General features: G+C 42.6%; 1 protein-coding gene across 1 annotated transcript in view; it reads right to left on the bottom strand.

Moving 5' to 3' along the window:
- Positions 1-25049, bottom strand: part of NELL1 (neural EGFL like 1) — a 665093-nt gene that overhangs the window by 596671 nt on the left and 43373 nt on the right. Inside the window, exon 3 of the mRNA XM_019519959.1 lies at positions 17626-17776. Within this exon, the coding sequence (XP_019375504.1) occupies positions 17626-17776 (151 nt within the window). The remainder of the gene's footprint in view (positions 1-17625; positions 17777-25049) is intronic.

Below are 25049 nucleotides of genomic sequence, written 5' to 3'. Positions count from 1 at the left end.
GCCTTGCAAAAACAGCACTGCTTTTAATTTTGCTTTCTATGGTGGCACCATCTGAGACTGGACATTAATGCTGTCTTAAATGAAGACAGAATCCCGCCTACCTATAGGGCCCATTACTGATCTTTGGGAAAGAAATGTTTAGCTGGTGCTCAGGAAATCAAGGTGGGTAACTTTTTTAACCTCCTATATTAGACAACTCTGAAAATTGCTTGTAATTTTTTTTTAGATTTAAACACACTAACTTTTATAAATTAGTGTGTTAAATTTATAATTTTATTTATAAATTTGAAAAAAATTGCCTTCCTTGAGTTGGGTATTACTCTACTCTGCATCTGATTACTTGAAACTGAGAATGAATGCTGTTCTTTCATAGCTGTATCCTCTACTCTTAAAATAAAGGGAATAGAATGAAGTCAGTTAAATAACTTTAATCATCCCTCTTTTCCATTTGGAGTGCTCTGGGAGCTTTGGGAATCACTTTATTGTTAAACATTTCAGGCTACATTAGTATAACACCTCCATAATGACAATTTTTACATTAAGCATGTGCATGTCTTTTGTCCTAGGGTTCTTCTACTTGCCACAAGAAGCATTTCAAACCGCATGGCATTAAGCCCTTATGACACTCAAAGGATCCATCTGTGTATCTGCCACTGGGCAAAGATTATCTGTATAGAATGATACTTTCTTGTTTGATCATATAAAAGAAACTGGCAATCCAAAAGTCTGCCTAACATTATGCCCCTCATTTTGCAAGTAACTCTAGGCTCCTAAAAGACGTCTCAACCCTAAAAGGATTCTGGGAGAGCAGAGCCTGCTTTTTGCTGCTGCCCTTGCAAAAGCAGTAACCTTCAAATAACCCTTTTTGGATGTGAAATGAGACTGTTAACTATAGGGTAACAGACTTCAGACTACAGTACATTAAAAATAGCTATATGATACCAACAAAACTTAAGTCAGCATTGAGCATGTCTACAAGAGACACTGACTGCGCAGTAGCCAAAAAATACTGTGCAGTAGTGTGTCACAGTGCAGACGGTGCTAATACACTACTGCACAGTATTATTAGGCTACTGCACAGAAGTATCACCTACAAGACGTTCACCAGCACTAGCGCACAGTGACTCTGGTTACTGACCATTCATTTAGTACTTCCTAATACAAGTACTAAATAAATGTGCAGCAACGACTGCTCAGTAGCATCTGGTGTAGATGAGCCCATTGAGTACTAACACAGATAGGATGTGTCTGGATTTAACCACAATAACAAAGAGAGAGGAAAACAAATTATAATACACAGTTAACATTGATTACAGACTAATATGACATCTGAAGTAGCTTAAGTTAAGGTCATAATAGGGATCATGTGGAAGTCTAGAAGGCCACCACAGAAGGAAGTATCTATATTTAAAATAAAACAGGTCTAAGCTGACTACAGTGGGCCCCTTTGTGGTCTGCAAATAAGTTGCATGCAACTGTTATAAGCTTGCTGACTTGTTGACTATGCATAAGAACAGGTGGGCAAGAGGGAAAGGGAGGAAATGAAAGGAGACAACTGCAAGACACATGGAAATTGGACGTGAACAAGGATCAACAACTAAAGAGGTGGTAGAATTTAATTGTATAATAGCAAACAAAGGAACTGTGAGGTATAAAAGAAGCATATGTGGTAAGCAACTTGGGTACAAGACACCACTGCGCAGGTATGCAGAAGCTGACTTGCCTGAAAACTTAGCCTGGCAAGTAACATTGCCAAGCAAGACTACACATCCTGTATGTAATGTATCTGATCATTTCATTTTGCTTTGTTTAATCTGTCGATAAATTAATGCATCTTGTATGACTGGAATGGTCTGAGTTCTCACTTACTGTTGCTGCCCCAGCCACCTCAAACCTACCAGCTGTTCAGGTGTTACAACACAACAAAACACCTTCCTTCTAATTCACAGCAAAATAATCAGTCATTTTCAGGTATGTGGTAAAAGGAGTCATCTGTTTCATAAATCTGTGGATGTTACTTTTTACTAGCTGTCAAGGAGACACAGGCCTTCTCCACTTCATACTGAACCAATTAAACCTCACATTTGACCACCTGGTTAATAAGGCTGTATGAAGCTTCAGTTGCTGATTCAACGCAGAGGAGATTCAGCCCAGTTCAGTGGCCAAATCTCCAAATCCAAATGGAATCAGAAGACCCATTAATCTCTCTGAATCAAATCGGAAGCCTCCGATTCAATTCAGAGACATTTGACAATTCAAACATAAAACAGCTTCATATGTTTTTTCTGTATACCTCAAGGTACCGGGTGGCTTATGAATGCCGAGATGGTGGGGGCAGATGGAGCGTCCCACGGGAGTAGACCGGTCCACTTCTGGGTCCACCGCCGAGCACATGGAGGGTCTCCCCACGCTCCTGTGGGACGCTCCATCTGCCCCAGCATCGAAGCATTCACGAGCCATGCCTGGTACCTCAAGGTATGTAGAAAAAACGTATAAAGCTGTGTCTACGGCTGAATCGTTGATTCTCCAAATCAGAATTGAATCTTCAGATTCAGCTGAATCTAATCAGGGCAGTGATCCAAATCAGCAAATCAAATCACTGTCCCCCAAATCGGGCCATATCCAAATAGAATATGGCCTGCTTTGCACACCCCTACGATTAAACTGGGTTTAACCGCACTGCCTGTTGGTTAAACGCTGCCATATTGGGTGCATCTACACATGCTCTTATGACACCATTGTTACTGCGCCTTCATTTAGTACTTCCTTTAGTGCAGGCATTACTGCGCCGTACAGGGGCACAGTTATTTTTATCTGCTACAACACTGGAGCAACACACTGTAGTGAGGGTGCACATCACTACAGCAACATATCTGTGGTGTCACATTTTGTGCCTACTGATACTATGTCGCCATAGTACTTTGCTACAGTGATGCAGAGTCTCACATAGACTCACTCAATTAAGGCCCACACTTTAAGAAAGGTGAGGATAGATTGGAAAGCGTCCATCAGAAAGCAACAAAAATGATCAGCAGTTTGGAAACACAACTTATGAGGAAAGGCTGAAAGAACTAGGACTTTAGTCTGGAAAAAGAAGACAGACAGAGCTGTCATCTGCAGGGGTGCACCATGACGAGCAAAAAAAACTCCTGAGCCCCAGGGATCATGGCAGCCACGATCCCCAGGGTCTGAGGGTTTCACGCAGTCCCAAGCACTAGGATTGCAGCAGCTGCAATCCCCAGTCTCCATGTGAAACTCCCACACCTTGGGGATTACTGCTGCTACATCCCTAGGGCTCTGGGGTACCCAAACACTCCTAGGGCCAAAGGACTGCTGCAGAGGCAATCACACTGCCTCAGGAGTGCAGGAAACCCCTGGGGCCAGAAGACTGCAGTGATCCTTCAGCCACAGGGGTTTCCCATACCCCTAGAGCAGGGAGGTTACCACAGTGGGAATCCTCCAGCCCCAGGCATTTCCTGCACCCTGGAGTGGGGAGATCTCTGCAGCAGGGATCCTCCAGCAGTGCATGAGTGGCTGGTAGCCCCTCAGCTGGGGTGCATGGGGCTCCCAGCCATGGGAGCCTGCTTCTTGCTAGTGTAGGAGAAGCCTAGGAATGAGCTCCTCCTGCACCAACAATAAGGTGCAATGGGATGTAATATGCAATCCCACAGTTGTGCCTCCTACCATACACATGTAGCATGGCAGGAGGCACAACTGGGTGAATCAACATTAGATCCCATTGTGCCTTTTTTTGCAGCTGTAGGAGGTGCCTTAATTTTCAAACCAGGTCTGTTATTAAAAATCCTCCTTGGCCCACAGAAGATAAAGTAAAGAGAAAAGCAATGCCACGTACTAGGCTTACAAAGCAAACAGTACCTTCTTCCAGGCTTAAAAACAAAACCAATAGTATCTATCTCTGGGCTTTGAAAGCAAGCAGTGCCTTTCCCTAGGCCAGGGGTTTTCAATCTTTTTTAATAAGTGCCCTAGGCCGCAAAGGCTTTCCAGACTTGCACAGATAGCTTCTACCCTCTCTCTTCCCCACTCTCTTTAATATTCCCAGCTGGGAATCTACCCAGCAGCTGCATTCCCTACATCTGTACCTAGCTTTACCCTCTGGGTTCTTAAAGGGGCTCCTCACCCTGTCATATCCCCCTTCCTTCCCCCGATCTGTCAAAGAGCTACTCTTCTTTTTTTCTTTCCCTGGAGGAGAAATCAGAATTTCTACATCCAGTCCCACACCTGTGACATATGGTAAATGCATAGGGTTGCAGTGAGAGGTATTACCTGCTTAATCCTGGCTTAGTTTCCCACACCACCTGTAACCAGGTTAACAGGGTATGATAGGTGACAAATATAAAGGAGCCCCCAAGAATATAATACTTAGGAGCCACCATGGCCCCCTTTCTGGCTAGGCACTCCTTTTCAATGACTGTATTCCTGCTCTCACGACAGGAGTTCCCAGCTAAGCTACAGAATGGAAGGCTCTCCATCCCCCAACAAAGCTTGGTTTTTGGCCGGGCACAGGGAGGCGAGTAGCTCAGCACAGGAACACCCCCTACTGGCCCACCACAGGCTGTGAGGTACACTGTCCTGAGCAATTTCAACACTTTTTCTACCTTCTGCAGGTCCTATGATCAAGTGTTGGTACAGACCACCATATCAAGTCACATGCCCCTGGTGTGGCATCAGTATTTTTTCCATCAGTCTCTGAAAAGTCACAAGCACCCTATGTAGAACAAACGTAAGTTTCAAAATTGACACAGTCCACAGAGGGTGGCAAACACTGTCAACTCTCACAACTCTGGAGCTAGCAGAATTTGCCAATATCCTTTCATGCAATCTAACAATACACAGCAGGCCTCCTTATCAGGCAGAAGCCTCACACCTGGGGCCTTAACCTGTTGACACAGCTGCTCATCTCAATGGGCCACCCCACAGCTAGTCACCCAGACTAATTAGGGCTTACTTGAATCCTGCAGCAGGGCCTAACCTGCTCCTGTCAATGGAGTGGCGAGATGACCCTCCTCTTCCCCATATAAACCCCTGACCAAGAATAGAAAGCGCCTGGGCAACATCATTCAGCTTGATTCCAGACTACTCTGCTGTTTGCTTTGGCTTGCTCTCAAACTCTACTTTCTGTCTAACACCTCCCAGCTTCTTGACTCAGCTTGTTCCTAGACACTGCTCTTGGATTGACCCCCATACTTCCTAGACCAGCTTGTCCATGGATTCTGCTCGCTCCTACTGACCCTGGTCAACACCTCGATCCCTAAGTAACCCCAGACCTACCTTCCTGCAGCCCAGCATGACACTTCCTCAGGCTTTCTATTATCTCATCTATCCAGGCTTTGGGGAATATGTCAAATCTGAAGACTGTATTTAGCTTGAGAAGTCAATACAGACTTCATCACACGGGTCAGGATTAGGATTAATACAACTGAGATATACCATTCACTGTGCAACTCTTCATGACACCCAGAATCTTTTGAAGTTCCTCCTTTACTGTGTTTGGAAACCTCTCTGGTATCTGGAAGTGGATCTTCTGGACAGTACTTCCATGTTTTAAGTGAATACAGTGTTCAGTTCAAGGAGTTCTCCCAGAGGTTACCATAAACACATCTAAAAATTTCTCGATCAGTTGCCTAGCTTTCTTTTCTTGTGCTGGAGACAGGATACCCCAAAGTTATCTCAGAGGTCCCACCACCATTACCCTTCTAAGGATGCTGTTCCAGAAGAAACAGGACCCCTTGGCTGCTGTACACATCACAAGCCTTCCAAGGCATCAGCAAATTGACATGGTAAATTCCATAGTCCACCTGTCTCAGCACCTCAGAGGTCACCTGGCATTTGAGTAGCAACTTGCTCTAAGATCAGGGAGTAACAGTAAGACTCTATCCCCTGGATTATAACCCCAGAGATGTGCATTCCTATCATAACATCATTCCTCATAACACTGAGCTGACTGCAAGTTCTCTTTCACAAGCCAGTTACGTCCAAGTTTCTCTGTCAATTTTACAACATACTGGATCACAGTAGGGTTTGAAGAGCTTGAAGTCCCTTGTTCTCACCAGGATTCTTGCAAGAGATTCCCCAGGGTTACCTTCCATAGAGCAATTCAAAAGAGAAAAAACTGGTGAGACATCACAGATTGCAAACAAGAGGTAAAATGGCTTCTTGTCCCAATTTTGGGATTCCATAGTGACAAATTTATTCAACATCACCTTCCATGTTCATTTAAATTGTTCTACCAACCCATCAGTGTGGGGATGGTAGCCAGAGGTTTCTCCGTATCGACTTTTAGCAGATCATATACCTCCTGTATTAGCCAGGATGGAGCCCTAGCTTTTGACTCACCAACTAGTATGCCAGACAGAGGTACAAAAAGTCCTTGTTGTGCCATTAGATGGCCAAAAGAATCAGACCAGTATCCACTTGTGATTTTTCTCTATCCCTAGGTGCCCTGACCATGGTATGTCATGGGTCAGACTTAAGATCAAGCACAGGCTCCCACACCCCTGAGCCTACCTAGTATCCTTGTTTCTCTCAGTCTAGCAAGCCCTTTTAACATTTTTGCTGATCTTCCTGTATCTCTTATTGCCAGGCCAAGAACCACTGACTCATCTCTTCCAGCCATCTCATTTCAGTCTCAGGGTCCATGTCTTTTTGACTATAATATTTATGCCTACATTCTCTACCACATGTGGACTGATAGGGCCTACTACCAGCTAATCTTGCTGGACTTACAGCCAAACTTGTCTTCAGTTTCAAACCAAGTCTTTTATTCAAAGTCCTCCTGGCCTAGGAATGACAATGTAAACAGTGACTTCTTCCAGGGTTAAAAAAAGCCAACAGTACATGGCCCTGGGCTTTGAAAGCTAACATGCCTTTCCCCCAGACTGCAAGGCTTTCCAGACTTACACAAGCTGTTTCTGCACCCTCCTGCAGCTAGGATCTTCTATAATACTCCCAGCTGGGAATCTGCCCAGTAGCTGGATTCCCTACACCTGTACCTAGCTGCATCTTCTGGGTTTCTTAAAGGGGCTCTATACCCTCTCACACTCACAAGGCAGGATAACATCTTTATTCAATATGACTATCTTAACCTCTGTTAAGTGACTGTTTCAGCACTTAGGAAGTTTTTCCAGAGATTTGATCTACATCTGTTTATGTTCAAATCCCACTGGGCAAAGGGGAACAATGTTTCTCCACCTTCAGGTCTTTCAGATACCTGAACACTGTCATCATCCTTGCCCCTCAATCTCCTTTTCTCTAAACTAAACATACCTAGTTTCTTTCATTCTTTCCTCACACAGCTTGCTTTTCAGTATCATTATCATTAGTGTGTGCCTTTAGAACATCTGTAAATTCTCTACATCCTTTTTCAGCAGTGTCCCAAAATGGGCATGGTACTCCACTGAGGCCTAACCAGTGCCAAGTAGTGCTATTACCTTCCATGTCTTACATACAGAGCTACTCTTAATGCAACCCAAAATTGCATTTGCCTTTTTGTGACAGCATCACATCGCTGATTTATACTGAGTTTGTGATCCACCACAATCCCCACCTGTTCTTTCTGTGAGGTGCTACAGCCAAGCCACTTATCTCCCACTTGATGTTTGTGTATTTTTGTTTTCTCCCCAGTACTCAGCACCTTACATTTCTCTTTGTTGAATTTAATTTTGTTGTCTATTGCCTGATTCTCCAATTTATCAGAGTCCCTTTCCCATCTTCCAAGTGTTTATTAATCCTCTTGGTTTTGCGTTATCTGCAAATTTGATCTCTTATGGGGAATAATCAAATGTGTGCATCAAGACGTTCTCCCCCTAAGGTGAGACTGCTGCTCTCTTCTGAAAAGCTGCTGCCTTCTCATTTTTGTAACACTGACCTTGCACATGCACATACTCACTTATGCATGTACATACACATATATGTGCAGACACAGATGCAAGAAGACCAAAGGTACAATAAGTTACCCAGGCCCTTAGTGCAAAGTGTTTGTTTGAAATGGCTACTCTACCTCTAGTTCAACCAAGCAGTGGATGAAATCTGAGTTAGCAGGACAGGTATCAGTTTGGTACCCTAATTACTGTCTGGTGACTCCTGCAGCCTCCAATTTGTAAGTTATGCATAGTACATAGAAGAGCTATGTTCCTCATGCAGACCCAAAATTCTACTGAAATGGATACAGAATTCCCATTAATTCTTTGAGAAGTTGCCTTTAGTTTAAACAACAAGGAAGTCCAAATTTAGGCAAAACACAGAGTGCCATAAAATAAACAAGCACAATAAACCGGCATTCCTGCAGGATCTGCTCACCCTGTTCTTGGCCAGCCATGACATTTCAGCACTATCCAATTTCAGTGTTAAAGAGTTTAAAGCTGTCCTCAGTCCTGTTCCAACTGCCAGCAAGGTCCATCAATTATGTTTCAGCAGCTCTAGTTACTGCAAGTGATTTAATGCTCCAGACAGACAACAATGGTCAACCCATTGTACAGGAAGCATCTACTCTAAGTTGGACATCTTAAGATGGCAGTTCGTTCCTCCAGCAGTGGTCTCTTCTTTCATTGTGCTTGGATCACTGGAAGTTATACAGACTGTAAAATGTCTAATTCTTTTCCTTTTCATATTAGAATCTAGAGGCTAAAGGCTGCTCCAGTTTCCTGTAAAGTCAAAATGAGTTTGAATCATGCCCTTAGTACAGAAAAACAATTTCCATGAGCAGCAATCACTATTTCTTCTTCCTGCTGTTCACAGACAAAATGTGTACCCACCTTGCACAGGTTTTCTGAAACCTAATCCACAGCAAAGTGGAATGAGGCAGCTCTTCAAATTCTCTGTCCTGCATACAGCTTAACTATTTCAATACATAAATATTAATAAAGGTATAACTTTTGCCCTAAAATGTAAAGGTTAATGGCTACATTTACCATTTTTTGAATACTGTACAATCCAGAATCTATTACGAATATACGTAAGTCAAAATGAGTCATCAAAAACAATGCACAGAGTAACTGTGATCCTTCAGTTTTGTAACCAGGGTAAGAAGTCACTTGCATAGTTTCACTTTTCCTAAGTAGGTTTCAGTTTTTATTTAATTAGGTTGTTACTTGTAAAATCTGATAGATATCTTTACACTGGGTCTCTCTCAGCTGCTTCAAACTGCAACCTGGAGACCAAAAATGACTTGTGGTAATGCTGCTTCTATTGTAATGGTGGGAATTATGCAACAGATGATACATTAGGGTGCACATACAAGACCCTATCAGTATAAAGCAATTTAGAGTGAGAGAGCACCTGACCAACTCTCCGTATTTTCTGGCTCCAATAGGCATTATTTTTGCTCCTGGCCACTAGGTGGCAGGGAATTGGTTTGCATTGAGCACTTAACCCAGAATTAAATTGACTAGTGGAGCACACACATGACAAGCAAAGGGGTATATAATTATTCCCCACTTTCTTCTAAGATGTAACTTTCCCCTGAAGTGGAATGACAATGATACTGCATCTATCCAGGTTTATCTTAAACCAGCTTTGGCCATTTTGAAAGCATTTTGTGTGCACTAAACTTCTGTTGTGTTACTGATTTGAACTTGTTTCTGATCACTTATGGTTCATGTGTAATTTCTGTCCCTAGCCTTTCAAGTGTTACAATTTTTTTTTGTTTTCAACCTATACCCTCAGTTCCTCAAATCATATGGTAACATGAGCCTCTCATGACTGATTAAAAAAAAATAAGCGTGTAGCTGTGAAGACAAGCTTGGAAGGCTTTTAAGGCCCAAACCAAATCCCAAAATATTTTTTGAGATTTCTGAATAATTTGCCTGGGCAAAACTGGTTTAACTCCACTGATTTCAATGAATTTGCCCCTGAATTTACTACTTACTGGAAGGAGGTGAGAAAACATTTGTCATCAAACCCCCTTTTGTCAGCTATAAGTGCAATCATCAATAATTTGATAATGGGCTTGCCCCATTTTTGCACTCTCTGCATGTAATTACACCCAGTTGCCATTTGACAGTTGGTATACCCAAGTTATCCCCTATAATTGCTAATCTATGTTGTGCAGAAGTCTTTCTTACAAACTTTCCTCCCATTTCACTACTAAAAATGAAAAAAGCATTAGTCTACACTTAGTGCTCTTCCCACTAGTCCCTCCTCCTATTCATTTCCTTCCTTTCTCTTAGATTCAGCCTAACTTTAGATGTCTAAAGCAATGGAGCTTCCATCTGTGCCACTGAAAAATAATTCCAAAGCCTAACAGTTGTCAGTACTGGAAAGTTTTTCCAAGACAGTTAGATTTTTTTTTCCAAGTTTTTCTATTCAAACTTACTGAAGTCCCACCTTACCAGGCTTCCTTAAGAAAAGGGAAGCAACACCAAAAATGGGAAGTTGCTGTATACTAGATCAAGGCAAAGTGAATGAAACAGCAGACACGATCAACTCTCTTCATTTAACCATACACACTTGAATTTCCAACATCACTACTTTTTATAACTCAGAAAAACAACATTAGGTTAGCGAACTCCCTGGCTTGTTTAGGAAAACTCACTACAGATGTAGATGCCAAGTCAGGTAAGCAGAAAAGGGTTTAATTCTGAAAAGCTTATTTGGAATTTTGTTTGAACCACAGAATTTGGCCCATGTCAGTATTCCCCCATGAGATGGTCAGAGATGGCCCAATTACTAAGTAGTGCTGCTTTCTTATATATAATTCTAATGGGAAGGCTGCAGTTCAAGAGCAGAATATTAAAAGCCTCCATTTAAAAAAAAAAACCTAAACATATTTGTTTCTCACTGGGGAAAGCATCTTTCTTGAATCTCACTTTATTGGGAATAATTCTGAACGAGGAATATAGATCTTAATTTGTCCCTGGAAAAATCATGGAGCAGATCCTTGAGGAATCTGTTTCTAAGCACTTGGAGGAGAAGGAGATGATTAGGGACAGTCAGCATGGATTCTGCAAGGGTAAGTCATGCCTGATCAAACTGACTGCCTTCTATGATGAGATGACTGGTTCTTGTGGATGTGTGGAGAGCAGTGGACATGATATACCTTGATTTTAACAAGGCTTATGATACAGTCTCCCACAACATTCTCACAAGCAAGCTAAGGAAGTATGGGTTGGATGAATGGTCTGTAAAATGGATACAACTGGCTGGATCATCAGCCTCAGAGGGTAGTAGTCAAGGATGCAATGTCAGTTTGACAGCCAGTGGAGTGCCCTGGGCTAGTTTTGTTTAATATCTTCATTAACAACCTGGAAGATGGGAGGTAGTGCACCCTCAGCAAGATGACACCAAGCTGGAGGGGTGTAGTGGATACACTGAAGGGTAGGGTTAGGATTCAGAGAGAGAAATTGGAGGATTGGACCAAAAGAAATCTCACGAGGTTCAATAAGGACAAATGCAAATTCCTGCACTTAGAACCGAACAATCCCATGCACTGCTACATGCTTGGGACCAAATGGCCAAGCAGCAGCCCTGCAGAAAAGGACCTGGAGGTTATAGTAGACAGTAAGCTGAATATGAGCTAATAGTGTGCCTTTGTTGCCAAAAAAGCTAACAGCATACTAGGCTGCATTGGTAGGAGTGTTGCCAGCAGGTCAAACAAAGTGATTATTCCCCTCTGTTCAGCACTGGTGAGGCCACATCTGGAGTAATGTGTTCTGTTTTGCGGCCCCTTCCCCACTACTTAAAGGATGTAGACAAAACTGGAAAATCCAGTAGAGGGCAACAAAAATGGTAATGGAGCTGGGGCACATGACTTATGAGCAGAGACTGAGGGAACTGGGCTTATGTAGTCAACTGAAGGGGTATTTAATAGCAGCCTCCAACTACCTGAAGGGGGGTTCAAAAGAGGATGGACTGTTCTCAGTGGGGGCAGATAACAGAACAAGGAGCAACAGTTTCAAGTTGCAGCAAGGGAAGTTGAGGTTAGATAGTAGGAAAAACTCTCTCTCAAGGAGGGTAGTAAAGCACTAGAACAGGTTATCCAGAAAGGTTGTAGAATCTCCAACCTTGGAGGTTTTTAAGATCAGGATAGACAAAGCTTTTGCTGGAATGATCTAGTTGGGGACTAGAAATCCCCTGTGCACGTGACAAGCACGTGCTTGTCACATGTATCAGCAGCACAGCACATCTCCGCATTGAGAAAATGGCGTTGGGGCACTTTGAAATAAAGCACGTCCAATATGTTTTAGTTGAAAGCGCAACACCACCATTTTCTCAGTGTAGCGACACGTTGAGCTGCTGATACACATGACACGCACAGAGCACGTCCTGCTTTGAGTAGGGGTTTGGACTAGATGACGTCCTGAAGTCCCTTCCAACCCTAATTTTCTATGATCCTTTGATTTCCTCTCAATTCCTTTCAGTTAATGTGCTAAACTCACAGACAGCATATGTTGGTGCTACCAACTGAAAACTACCTCAGCAGAGAAACTTCTGATCAATACACTTAGGGTTAATCTTAAAATCCAGTCCTGAACAGATTCACTCATATACTTAATTTGACTTGACTTTTCCATTTACTTAAAATCAGATTAAAAATATCTAACTTAAAGCATTGAAAAGTGGCATTCAAAATTAAGACATTTTTGAAAGTGCAGGTACTAAGTGACTTGACCAACATTACACAAATCAGTGACAGATCTGAAACTGAATTTGGCTCCAATTACAATCTACTGTCAAATATATTAGACTATACTGGTTCTCCAGACTGAGACACTTACTTGCTAAATAAATGGACTCTTTTTCACAGGCCCTCTCCCCCGCCCCCAGAAATATTCAAACAATGCACTTGCAGGCCCAGAAAGATATTTAGTCTGTATAGCTATATTTCCTTAGGAATTTGGTGCCAAAATATTGATACTAATAAGAGCTTGTACACTACTAGCTGCCAAGAAGTCATAATAATCTCCGATGTTGGCAGCCAAGAGTCAGAGTGGATATTATGGCAGGTCAATGGAAAACCTTGAGAAATAATTTTTCATTATCCTCTGCTTATGTAGGAATTGGTGCAACACAAACAAACACTGAATTGATCTAATTTTGTACATGGGTTCCAGACCACACAAGTCCTTAACAGGACTGGAATCAGCAAACCTAGCTTTAGATTAGAATATTTACAAAATCACTGATAGACCGTAAGTATTTTTTACGAAACTCCAAATACCCTGCAAGATGGGTATTTGAAATCCCTCATAATAATTCTGGAGGTTAACCAAGATGAAGGTTGTGATTAAATAGGCCCAAAAATGCCTTTCATAGCATACTATAGGAAGAAAGGCCATTTTATGTTAGGCAAAGCTCATAATCAAATTTATTTCATCCATAACTTACAAAGAAGACTGAAAACCCTCAGATTTACTGATATATGCAGATATCTATCTGTGAACTAGCAGACTGTTCAATTAGACTTAAATTGCATTAATTAAACTTTGGATTTTCTGATCTCCATATTAATACACTTGGATCATGAAAAACAAACATAAAATCTGCACTGCCATTAAGATAAGTCAACAAGATAAATTCCTCTGTTATCATTTTCTTGTGTCTTCCAAATATTAGAAAACCTGTCCATCAAATGACATCATAGATTAATACTATTAACTGTTGTATCCATTTGATGCAACTAAATAACATATTTCAATCTCTGCCTCTAGTAAGTGGTATTAATCTTCTTCAATGCTTTCTATACTAGCCATTTCATTTTTGCTTAATTTTCTTACGTTGTTACTCACAAATCCTTAAGCACTATCATCTACCTAGGTATTTCTAAAGTACGCATCATATTTTGGCATCAAAGCACCAAGATTTTAAACATAAAATAGGTTTGTGCTTATATATACTGGAGAAATGTGATGCAAGCAAAATAGTATCTAGGGGGTTTCAAGGTAATGTCCGTGGCAATTATTTCAGTTGTTGCATAAGAAAACCCAGCCTTTTAAACTGTTGGCTCACTGTGTACCATATATATAAGATCACAGAAAAGCACAACTGAAAGGGACCTCAAAAGGTCATCTACTTCAACCCCAAGCAGGATCACCTGAACCATCCCAGACAAATGCTCACCTAACCTGCACTGAAAAAAACATTCAGTGATGGAAATTCCACAGCCTATGAAGGTGATCTGTTTCAGGGCTTAACCACCCTCACAGATGGAAATTTCTTCCTAATATCTAATCTAGCCTCCCTTACTGAAATTTAAGCACAGTACTCGTGACTTATTTAATCCAACCAGAATCTTCAAATCCCAAAATGCATGCCTGTACAACATTCTAGGCAACGGAGAAATTCCTTTAACTATCAGTAAGAACTTATACCTTCTCTTGAGACTAGGAGGCCTGTAACCATGACAAACTGGCTTCTACATAGCTATGCTTGTTATACCACTGATTTATATTGAATGAAATCAAAAGCCATTTATACACATACTTTTCTGGTCTACAACACTCCAGAGATCCACCGCTTCGGACTAATCGAGTCTGCTCTGCATGCGAGCTAACACAAACTGCACTATGCCGCATGCGGTCATAGAAGTGGCAAAAAATGCATCAGCATGAAGAAAATGGTAGTAGTAGGCTTTTGAACTAAAGCACCTCCAATGTGTTTTAGTTCAAAAGTGCACCACCACCATATTGTCAGCGCTGATGCTCATTTTGCCACTTATACAACTGCAAGCGTTGCAGCACCAGGCGCTTTTCAAAGTGCTTGATACTGCAATGCTTGCATGCGTAAAAATGCCCCAACGCTACTTAACTGTGTATCAATTTGCCATAGGTATTCACCTTCCAGTATTTGGAGGCCAAGAGTTACAGGCCTGCATTTTGGGACCTAGAGATTCCGGTTACATTAAAGGAGTGAAAAGATAACACATAGTAACAAGAGGTATTTCCTGTTCTTTGCATAAAGGAATTCTCAAATTTAGCTGTGAAGCAACTGCTGGATAAATGTTGGCTTCCTCAGGGCTAACAGCTGTATGTAGTTAGTTAATCCCAGTAACAAAAATGCATGTTGCCATAGGCTTTATGTTGCTGGCCATATCATGTAAAAATCCAGTGCAGTGGTTTTGCACTCTAAACTGCTATACACTGAAGTCTGAGATCAGGCAATGCATTTTATATAGTTTTTCAACTGCTTTCTCTGTTTTGAAAATTTCTTTATAAACTACCTATCACTGAGGCATCTACACACTGAATTAATTTTAAAAGTATAGTACTGATGGATCAGAAAAAGAGCCAAACAGTTCTCCATCTCATTCTATTTGTAATCTTGACCCCTAATTACAGAAGAAATACCACCTACAGTGACAGAATTATAGTGCTCCATATAACTTCCCCCACCCAAACAGCAGTATTGCTCCTGCATTGGCTATTTTCTTACAAATCTAGAGCAGCTGCAAAGGGCTAAAAAAATCTATGGGTAATCAAAAAAGAAGCATAACTGTAATAATCTAAATCTTGGCAAAAGCAGCATTAAAAACAAACAGTCTTCCAAAACGTCAAGGGCCTGTATCCACCTCAATAACCTTATATCTAATCAGTTCACCAGCAAAGCTAAGGAGTGGAGTGACCTGACCGATTACAGACCAACATCAAAAATGTCAAGCTGAAAATGCTGCTACTGCATTGATCAGAAATATGACCAACTGACTCTTCAGCAGCTTGTTCTAAAAACTTTGTGCCCTTAATCTTTGCTTTCTACCTCTTGCTCACCAGTGTTAAAAGGTATGTTTCCTTTTTACTTCATGTAAGAATTCCTAATGTCCTCACAGTGTTAAGGATTCACTACCATTTTAGACAGCAAGAGATTCATTGGTATCATCCTTCGTGTTAAACAAGAAGCCTAGCAAATTCACAGGAAAAGAATTTGAGAGAGAGACCAAAATTCATCTAACATCAATTTGAACCAGGATCTAGCCCTTTATTTTTTTCACAAAATGTGTGCTCTCTTGGAATATAAAGGATAACTTCAACCCCAAGAACCTGCATCAGAGTAACCACGCAGCTAAGCACGGAGAAATTGCTAAAATACCTCCTGAGAGTCATCAACACTTCTGTGTTCAACCAGAGTACTTCTGCTGTGCAATGTATCCCTCTGACACACTTCCCATCCGGCACGGGAATAGTCAGTAATTGACTCAAGCTGTCTTCAAGTGGCTAAATGCAGAACTGACCATTTCTACAAAAACCCTTGTGCTTTGCACTAAGCAATCATACTGCCTTTCTGGGTTGACCTTCATATTAGGGGCAGATTTCATACTGTACATCCACATGTCTTCCATGAAAGACAGTACTCCTCCATCAATATCTATTCTCACCATTCAACAGGAAACCAGTAGCCCTGATTCCTGGTCCCATGGTCTGACAATTTGACACACAGACTCACTTGACACCAGGCACCAACAGAATAGTACATGGCTGGGCCTGTAATTTATAAGTTGTACCTCCCTTTTGGAGCAAGCTTAATGTCTGCCCATACAGACATGACAACTAATGATTTTATTTTTCCATTGACAGTAAAGAAAATGTAAGTCTTCTTTTAGTTTCTACTATATTTATGTCCCAGAAGAAAATATTAAAAATATCATGTATAAGCCATCCAAAACACAGATTTGGGGATCTTATTGATGCAGCTCAAAAAAGAACAGAAACTATTTTTAAAAAGTAGTGTGTCAGAAAACAGAAAGTAGAAGATTGTTTCATTATATAAATTTATCATTCATGAAAAAGTAAAGCAAAAAACACATATGGTCTTCTAATAGAGATTGTGTTACAAGAGGCTGTAATTTCTGAGGTGAGATGAGTGCATACACCTTTATGTTAAATAACAAAACAATCAAAATTAACATAAGCAGACAATGTTCTTTGGGTGAATCTGAAACCACTCTCTCCCCAATCTCCCAGTCCTGATCATCAAAGGAAACTTACAAAACACTTCCCAGAGACGAGCCTATGAACTCCACTTCATCAACCTCCTGGACAGTAAAAATCATGGACTAAATATAGACATTGTATTTATGACACATTATAACCTACCTAACATCTGACACCCCAGGTATCTCTCCACTATTCATTCCCCTTCTCTCCCCCCCCTCCCCACCCCCAGCCTGTCTCTCACCCATTGACTCCTCAATCTACATTTTCACTGACTGCCTGTCTTATATGCATACCAGCCCAGCCTCTGGCTTCCTTACTTTTCATTCCATCCAGGAAGAGCACACACCAAGTGCAGAAACTTCCTTAGCCTGACAAAGGGTGTTTGAACCCAAAAGCTTGCTTAATAATTGTTTTCCAACTATTTAAGTTGGTCTAATAGAAGATATCAGGTTCGCCCAAAGAACTTTGTCTGCCTGTGTCCTTAGACCAACACGGCTACAACTTACATCCCTATCAAAATTAACATGATATCTTTTATAGACCAGGACACATAAATAAAGCATTCTTGCTTCATTTTAGTTTAACAACAAAATTAGGACCTGTAATCTATGAACAGAAGCTTTACATTGCATTAAAACAGATGTCCCACTGCACTCTTAAATGTGGAGTGACTTAACTTTATGTTATTACAGTACTACTAGCAAAAAGAAGCAGAGCTTCCAATTAAAAAGAGGTTTCCCCTTACCTGTGCTCCAGCTCTCGAATGGATAGTATAACTCCAGAAGTTGATGCCTTCTGCTGCAAGGTGGCTAGAAATGTGAACTCGCTTTTATTCCGAAAAAGCTGAATTAACTTCTCGTTCAGGTGGGGCGCAGCATGGATTTCTCTTTCTACATCTGAGTTTTATTGAAAAGAAGAGGGAAAGGGGGGTGACTCAACAGCAAGTAAAAATGCCAAGTCAGAAGGATTCAGATTACATTTTTCATTTTCTCTTGCCCATCGATATTTTTCATTTTTGAGTTGTCTACCACATGTTACAGCTGCATTCATTCAATGCAAAAGCCCAAAATACCATCTCTGTCAATGTGCCCACTTGTCACTTTGACAAGCTCACAATTGGCCAGTCACCGATTTTCTAACAGAATTTTTGACAGGATGCTGAGCCATTCAGGTCTACTGTGAGCAGATTAAGCGGCTGTTAATAAGATTTGCCGCAGTCAGATAAATAGAATCCTAAATTCTGAGACATTTCAGGGACTCACTCAGCACCGCTTACCAAGTTCTGATTTCAATTTGCTCATTGACTCAGTCACCATCTCCCCACACTACATCTAAAGAAACTTGTCCTTGCACTGTGTAAGGCAGAGGTGTGTTATTGCTAATAATGCTATATGGCCGTGCCTCTGCCTGAAAAAAATAAATACAAGACGTGCTTGCAATACACTGTTGTTTCTAGGATTTCTCAATTTAAACAAGCAAAGTGTGATAGCTCATGCAATATTTATTAAACTACAGCCTGATCAGGTAGGGCCAGAAGTGTTTCAGTCTTGCTAACCCTGATGTTGTCCAAGCAGCAGCATGCCTCCCCACAGCTGATCTTCTGAGACCCAAATTCACTTCCATTCCAACATGCCTGCTTTTATCTCACGTTTTATTACACTACATCACCACCACCAAAGATGGGGAATAATGAAAGGGAGACTAGAAAACATAGTAAAGAAATGAATCACACATCATTTCACTCTCCTCTGCTATTTTGTTTTCTCATGTCTCTTATGCTGAGGCATGTCACACATTCTCAAGGCATGTGTCACTTTCTGTTCTCAAATGCCATTACCAATTTAAAGCTTGATGCCATTTTTTTTAGAAGGGCTGACTCTAAAGTCAAATATTCAAGGCTGAGCTCCTCAGCTGGTGGAAATGAACATGGCACTACTTCACTCTGGGGATCTGGTCCAGTGTGAGTACTGTAACAGACTTTACCATTCAGGGTGCAGTTCCATAACACAGTCATACCAGTAAAAATGTGCTTTTACCCTAAAGTAAAAGTGGAGCAGACTTAGAAGTATAAGCCACTTCACTTCTGCGTCAAGTAACTCCAAACGAAATTCTACACAACATGAAACACCTTCATGTGGCCTGATTTTAAGAACATATGGTAAATTCTTCCTTTGAAAATCCCGCATCCCCCTCTTGCCCCCCTGCTGCTTTGTGGTGCTGAGCAGCCCTGATATGCTGGTGCTTTGCCCCTGTCCATGCCATTGCCCTTCATTTCCAAGCCATAGCCCCAGGAAAGAAGAGGGTAGGCACAGGCGATGCATTGGGGGATCCACTGGGCTGCGGAGGCAGCCAAAGCAGGTCCAGCCCAGCTGCATCCTCATGCCCTACTGTGGGCACAGAAATCTGGGTGGGCACATGCCTCTCCCCATGCCCCAACATGTTGCCTGTGCCCCCCACCCCATTGCCTGTGCTCCCCTGACACTCCAACACATTGCCTATGCCCCCCGCTGCATTGTCTGTGCCCCCCTGCCCCGCCTCTGATAGACTTACCTGGAGGGAGATGTAGGAGTTGCTCTTCACCAAGCTGCCTAGCTGCCATGTGCATGTGTGCACGCGCACATGCACATGGTGCCTTCTGCCCCCTGTTTCCCCTAGCCCATTGCAGCCTGTGTTTCCCAGGCTTTTCTCCTTGAAAGCAGCAAGTCCGTGATTTTCTCTTTTAAAGGAGAAAACCTACACTTTTCCTTAACAAATGGAAAACCCAAATCCCTGGTTATCAAACATTGGTGAAAAATGGATATAAATCAGGGGCAGCAGAGTTATTTCAGGGATAAATTTAAAGCACAGAAGCATGAAAAACTCAATTGTTTTCATTTTTATTTGATATCTCAATATATTATCAAAATCCTTGTTCTTCTGTTAAAGTAGGGGTTGACAAACTATGGTCTGTGGGCCAAATCAGAACCAGGAAACCCTTGAATCCAGCCTGCAGATGTGGGGCCATGGCACCCTTCAACAGCAGGGATCTACTGCTGCAGAATGTCTCTGTGTGCTGCTATGGGGACAGGCACAGGCTGCAGGAGCTCGCCCCAAGACAAGCAGCAGTGGCAGTGGCAGCTGGATCCCAGTACCCATATGCTTGCCTGCCTCTGACCCACCTGAGTCCTTCCAGCCTGCAGTGGAAAAGGTTGCCCATCCCTGTCCCAAAGGCATGATAGCTTTGATCAGAGATGAAGATGTGATGTATTCAAAATATTTTTGAAATTCTGTCAAACAATAGTCCATTCATACTGAAACATAACCCACTTTACAGATGGCATACTTGAGTATTTCAAGGAAACTGCAAAATCCAACATTGCCTAGTGATAAGTGACCCTGAATGAAATGACGTTTTTGACAAAAACCTTATCCAAAATATACTGGGCTTCTTGGTTATAATTATGTGGCTTAATTTTAGTACAGTAATCTTTCTCTTCGAAAAACACTTTGAAATTTGGTATTGTATTGCCATGTCTTTTAAATGTGCATGAATTTTGTTACTGCAGCAGGACCCTGGCCAACCAGCCCTGCATGGGTACAGCCCAAGTACTGCTTACTCCACAGGTATTCTCTTCCCTTTTCTATAACTCGCCTGACTCAAGTTGGTGTTGCTAAAGGAAATTAACAGGAGGTGGTACCTGCTGCCTTTGGGGTTTACAAAGAGGGTGTGGGTCCTGATAGGTGTGTGTCTTCTGTGGGGCTCTACCTTTCCTACACCCCACCCCTTTCCTCTCGGGTGTTGTCGGTGATCGGGCCGGGTGCCTGGTCCTGTCACGCATCCATCATCACTTATGCAGTACCCATGATCACAACAGAGAAAATAACTATACAGTTATAACTTAGGCAAAGTCAGCTTGTCAGTGCACTCCAGTTTCTGTTCCTGGGGTGAGGGAGCTCGTCAGGGCTTACACTTCCCCCCTCTATGACTGCAGTATGATTGGGCTGATCCGTCTGGGACTGCGCCCTTTGAATACTCAGGGGCCACTGGCATGATGAACAGCCGTGTGGTCCCCATGTGTACCAGGCTTCTGTCGGGTTGATGACTGTGGAGATGGTGGGCTGTTGGTCCCAGCTCAGGGTCCGGCATTCCAGTGGGGAGACTTGGCTTGAGCCAGTGCCAACAGCAGCATTCCCCCTTCCTCTGGGACCGGCGTTCTTTTATCCCGGAAGTTCTGGACCAGCTCGCGCCAACATGGATCCCTGCCTGCCCCACATGCCTTGTCCCCACCACCAGGAGTTACGAGCTGCAGCTGTGCTTGACATCCCCCGTACCTGAGGTTCAGGGGCTCTCAGTGGTGCTGTGCCCCAGTGTTTCCTGCCTGCTTGGCTGGCTGGGCTCCAGAGTCATGTGGGACCTAGGCTCCTGCTCTCATTCTACCCTGGGCAAGAGGCCAGCAGCGCGTCCACTCCCTGCCAGCTGCTTGTCCCACCCTTGGGAATATACTGGTGGTGGAGTGTGCTGGCATCCCTCAGGCTCATGTTTCCCTGCCTGGCCAGCTGCCAGCTTGCTACCCACGGAGCAATACGGCCATTCTGACCCTGGTAGGTACTGGGCTCAGCTGGGTCCTGCTATAGTTATAGTCTTATATTCCTATTTTAATAGATGCATTCAAGAGAAAAAATGCTCTACTGTGCTATACTACTGATTCAAAGTACCGGATCTTACAGAATATTAATGTAGTGCTTTGATCATAGTTATAGAACACTCTCTATAATGGAGATAACTTATAATGGATCAATCATGTAAATACACCACTGACCAACACCATCAATAATTAAATTTTATAAGCCAAGATGTCCATTTGCAAAGTGACCTACACTTCCTAACATGGAAAAAAGTTATGGACACTCTTTTTGTAGTTGAAAAACAGTCGACTGGAAATAGAGACTATTTGCAGAATGGTAAAATGGCAAATATCACCCCTGATTTTGCAGTCTGACAGGTACTGGCAAACTCCAAAGCAATGTGGAATTCCATCAAGTTCAAGGCTACACCATACGGATTCAGGGATCCACTTTCATGGAGCAAACAACACAATCTGACCCCATTTTGCTAAAAGAAGTGGCTGTTCCTTAGACCAGTGCTTCTCAAGCCATGGATTATGACCCAGGAGTGGTTCGCAAAAATATCGGAAAAGGTTGTGAACAAGCCCCAGAAAAATAAGAGAAAGCATGGTTTTCCCCTTGTAGGCTGGCAACATTCCAGCCTGCAAGGGGTTTCTTGTGATGATTAGAGGCAGCAGGTGCCACATGAATCTGTGCACACACATGCACATGTCCGGCATGCAGCCAGGCAGGGGCACTGGAGCAGCCCCAGCAGCTGGATGCATGTACGTGTATAGAGAGTGGGAGTTGGAGGTCCAGGGCTTGAGGACTGTCCGGGGGGGTGTGGGTGTCAGTGTGGAGGGGATAAGTGTGTGAAAGGGGACAGATGCCTACCCACACTGGGGAAAGGGGGCTGGGCGCTGAGCCTGTGTTAGGGCAGGAGGGGCTGGTGGGGCGGTGTGGGAAAGACGCTTGTCCCTCTAGTGGGCGAAGGGGTAGGCAGGTCATTTGGGGGCAGTGGGGAGCTGTGTGGCTGGGCCAGCAGCACTAGAGCCGGTGCCTGTACTCCCAGGAGCAGGTATATGCTGCTTGGAGGGTAGGCGGGGCCGTGACCAGACTGCCTGGTGCAGCGTGGGTGCCCCAACCCTGGGCAGGGGGGGTGCCACAGGCCTCCCCTCCTCCTCCCTCTAGCCCATGCCAAGGCCAGACTCACTCCACTGCTGCCTTCATGTGCCGGAGCTCCTGCAGCCACTACACTCCGGCCCAAGTGGGACAGGGGCAGCTAGGGGCCCCCTCTGGCATGGCTGGTGGTGGGGAAGGGGCAGGGAGCTGTGGTCCGGGACTGGCCAATATTTACAAGTGGGACCCAGTGTACAAAAAAGGTTGAGAACAACTGCCTTAGGCGATACAACTGTCACGAATATCAATGGATAGCAAACACTCTTCTGTGTTTTACTGGATCTGTAGAGAAAGATCCATTCAAATGAATTGTATGTATGGTATATTCATCATTATAAAACTGTATTTTTAGTCAATTTTAACTCTTTACAAAAAGAGACAGTAGCCTTTTGGGGAAAAATAGTTTTCTATATCTATAAAAATGACTTGCTCCGTGTAATAAAATGTATATTATAATATATATGGAATACAGGTTTATACTGTCACCTTCAGTGAAATATTACTTCATGCTTGAATGATAATGCAACCTCAGCAAAAAAACCAAATAAAGACATTGTTTTTATATGCCCTGCTACATGGCTGCATTTTCTTAATGTGAAATATCAGGTGTTTGGGGTTTCTTTAAACTTATCAGTTTATAACCAGGGGAATAAGCAGCTCTATATATTTATTTGGAAGTCTATATTATATTATGAGCCCTCTCTGAGGATCCATTGAGAAGAAAGGTAGGATTTCTACCTTGAATGAAGCAAAGAAACAGAAGATTCTTCTATTTAGAAGAAATTTTTAGTATTATGACACCAAAAAGGCAATGTCAGAGGCATCGAGCATCATTATTTTGTAATAGAAGAGATCACCATTTACAGTCTGAACTAGCAATATGCATTAACTGTAATTACTCACAGCAGTTAGTTTAAGCACCTCCAAATAAGCTCCAAATCATGTTTTTCAGTATGGGTTTCTCCTGTTTGGCTGAATTCCAATTAAGTCCTTTGAGTTGATGGCTAATTCCATTAGATTTTTTTTAATGACACTGAGAATGTACTAATTACGAAATTTATTAAGCATAGGGAAATTCACCAATATATATTGCTCAGCAGTTAAATTCTATAGGACATTTAACAATTTTTGTTAATCACTGTGTTGACATACAGTATGACCAGCTTGAGGCCTCTACTGTTCGATTAGTGTCTAATAAATAAACCTGAAGCATTCACCTGTATATTTCATCAAATCATTCATAATTATTACAGTTTTAATCCACAGGCAGATGTCCGAATTTCCATCATTTACCAATTAAAAGGACAGTGTCAAGTCATTTAAGCCAAAAATACAACTACCTGAAAACCATTATAAACCTGGTAAAGACAATTATCCATTACTAATGGCTGAAACAATAAAACAAAGACCATAATACAGAGCCAAATGTAACATTCATTTTGAACTTATCTTAAAAGTTGCGTAAGAAAAAACTGCTACATGCACATTATATTTTTTCTATACTAAAGCTTATAATGTTCATATTCCAAAGGTCTTCCATGACCAGAGCCACAGAGGATGATTTCAAAGGGACATGGTACATAGGGTACATAACCTTACAGCTCAAGATGTTCCTCCGCTAGAACCAGTCATGTTGCTTCTTTTGAGATGCTTGTGTGTGAAGCCTCTGCACCACTTCCCAGGAGAGCCACAAACAGACATGCATTAATTATGTTTCTTTAGTGTTCAGGGGTCAGTCCTGCACTAATGAAGTTAATTGGAAATTTGCCTTGTATATGAAGTATTCAAACACCATGGTGATCACATCAGCTTAAGACGGTGCAAATAGAAGAGCAGGCTGCATGTGGAGCAAAGAGGCTAATCCTGGGAAGAACTATGAGTCCCCAGTCTTTTAAGTTAACTGGAATTTAAGGAGCATAACATCAGAGAGAATCAGGCCCAAAAAGCCTGAAGTTCATAGATTTCATAGATTTAGGGTCGGAAGGGACCTAGTAGATCTTCTAGTCCGACCCCCCGCCAGGGCGGGAGAACAACAAAACCCCAAAACAAAAAAACGGGACTCAAATGAGTCCAGCCAGGTAGACATCCAGCCTCTTCTTAAAGACCCCCAGGGTAGGGGCCAGCACCACTTCCCTTGGAAGTTGGTTCCAGCTCCTAGCCGCCCTAACTGTGAAGTATTTTTTGCGGATGTCCAATCTATACCTCCTCTCCAACAACTTGTGCCCATTCCTCCTTGTTATGCCAGCGGGCGCTAGGGGAAACAGCGTCTCCCCCAAACCCTTCTGGTCCCCCCTAGTGAGTTTATAGACGGTCACCAGGTCCCCCCTCAGCCTTCTCTTGTGGAGGCTGAATAGGTTCAGGTCCCGCAGTCTCTCACTGTAGGGTCTGCCCTGTTGTCCCCGGATC

The sequence above is a fragment of the Gavialis gangeticus genome, unplaced genomic scaffold (genome assembly GCF_001723915.1).
Source record: "Gavialis gangeticus isolate Ggan-Ray unplaced genomic scaffold, GavGan_comp1, whole genome shotgun sequence".
Classification (NCBI taxonomy): domain Eukaryota; kingdom Metazoa; phylum Chordata; order Crocodylia; family Gavialidae; genus Gavialis; species Gavialis gangeticus.
The sequence above is the reverse complement of the archived record's forward strand: the minus strand, read 5'-3'. Positions and strand labels throughout refer to the sequence as shown.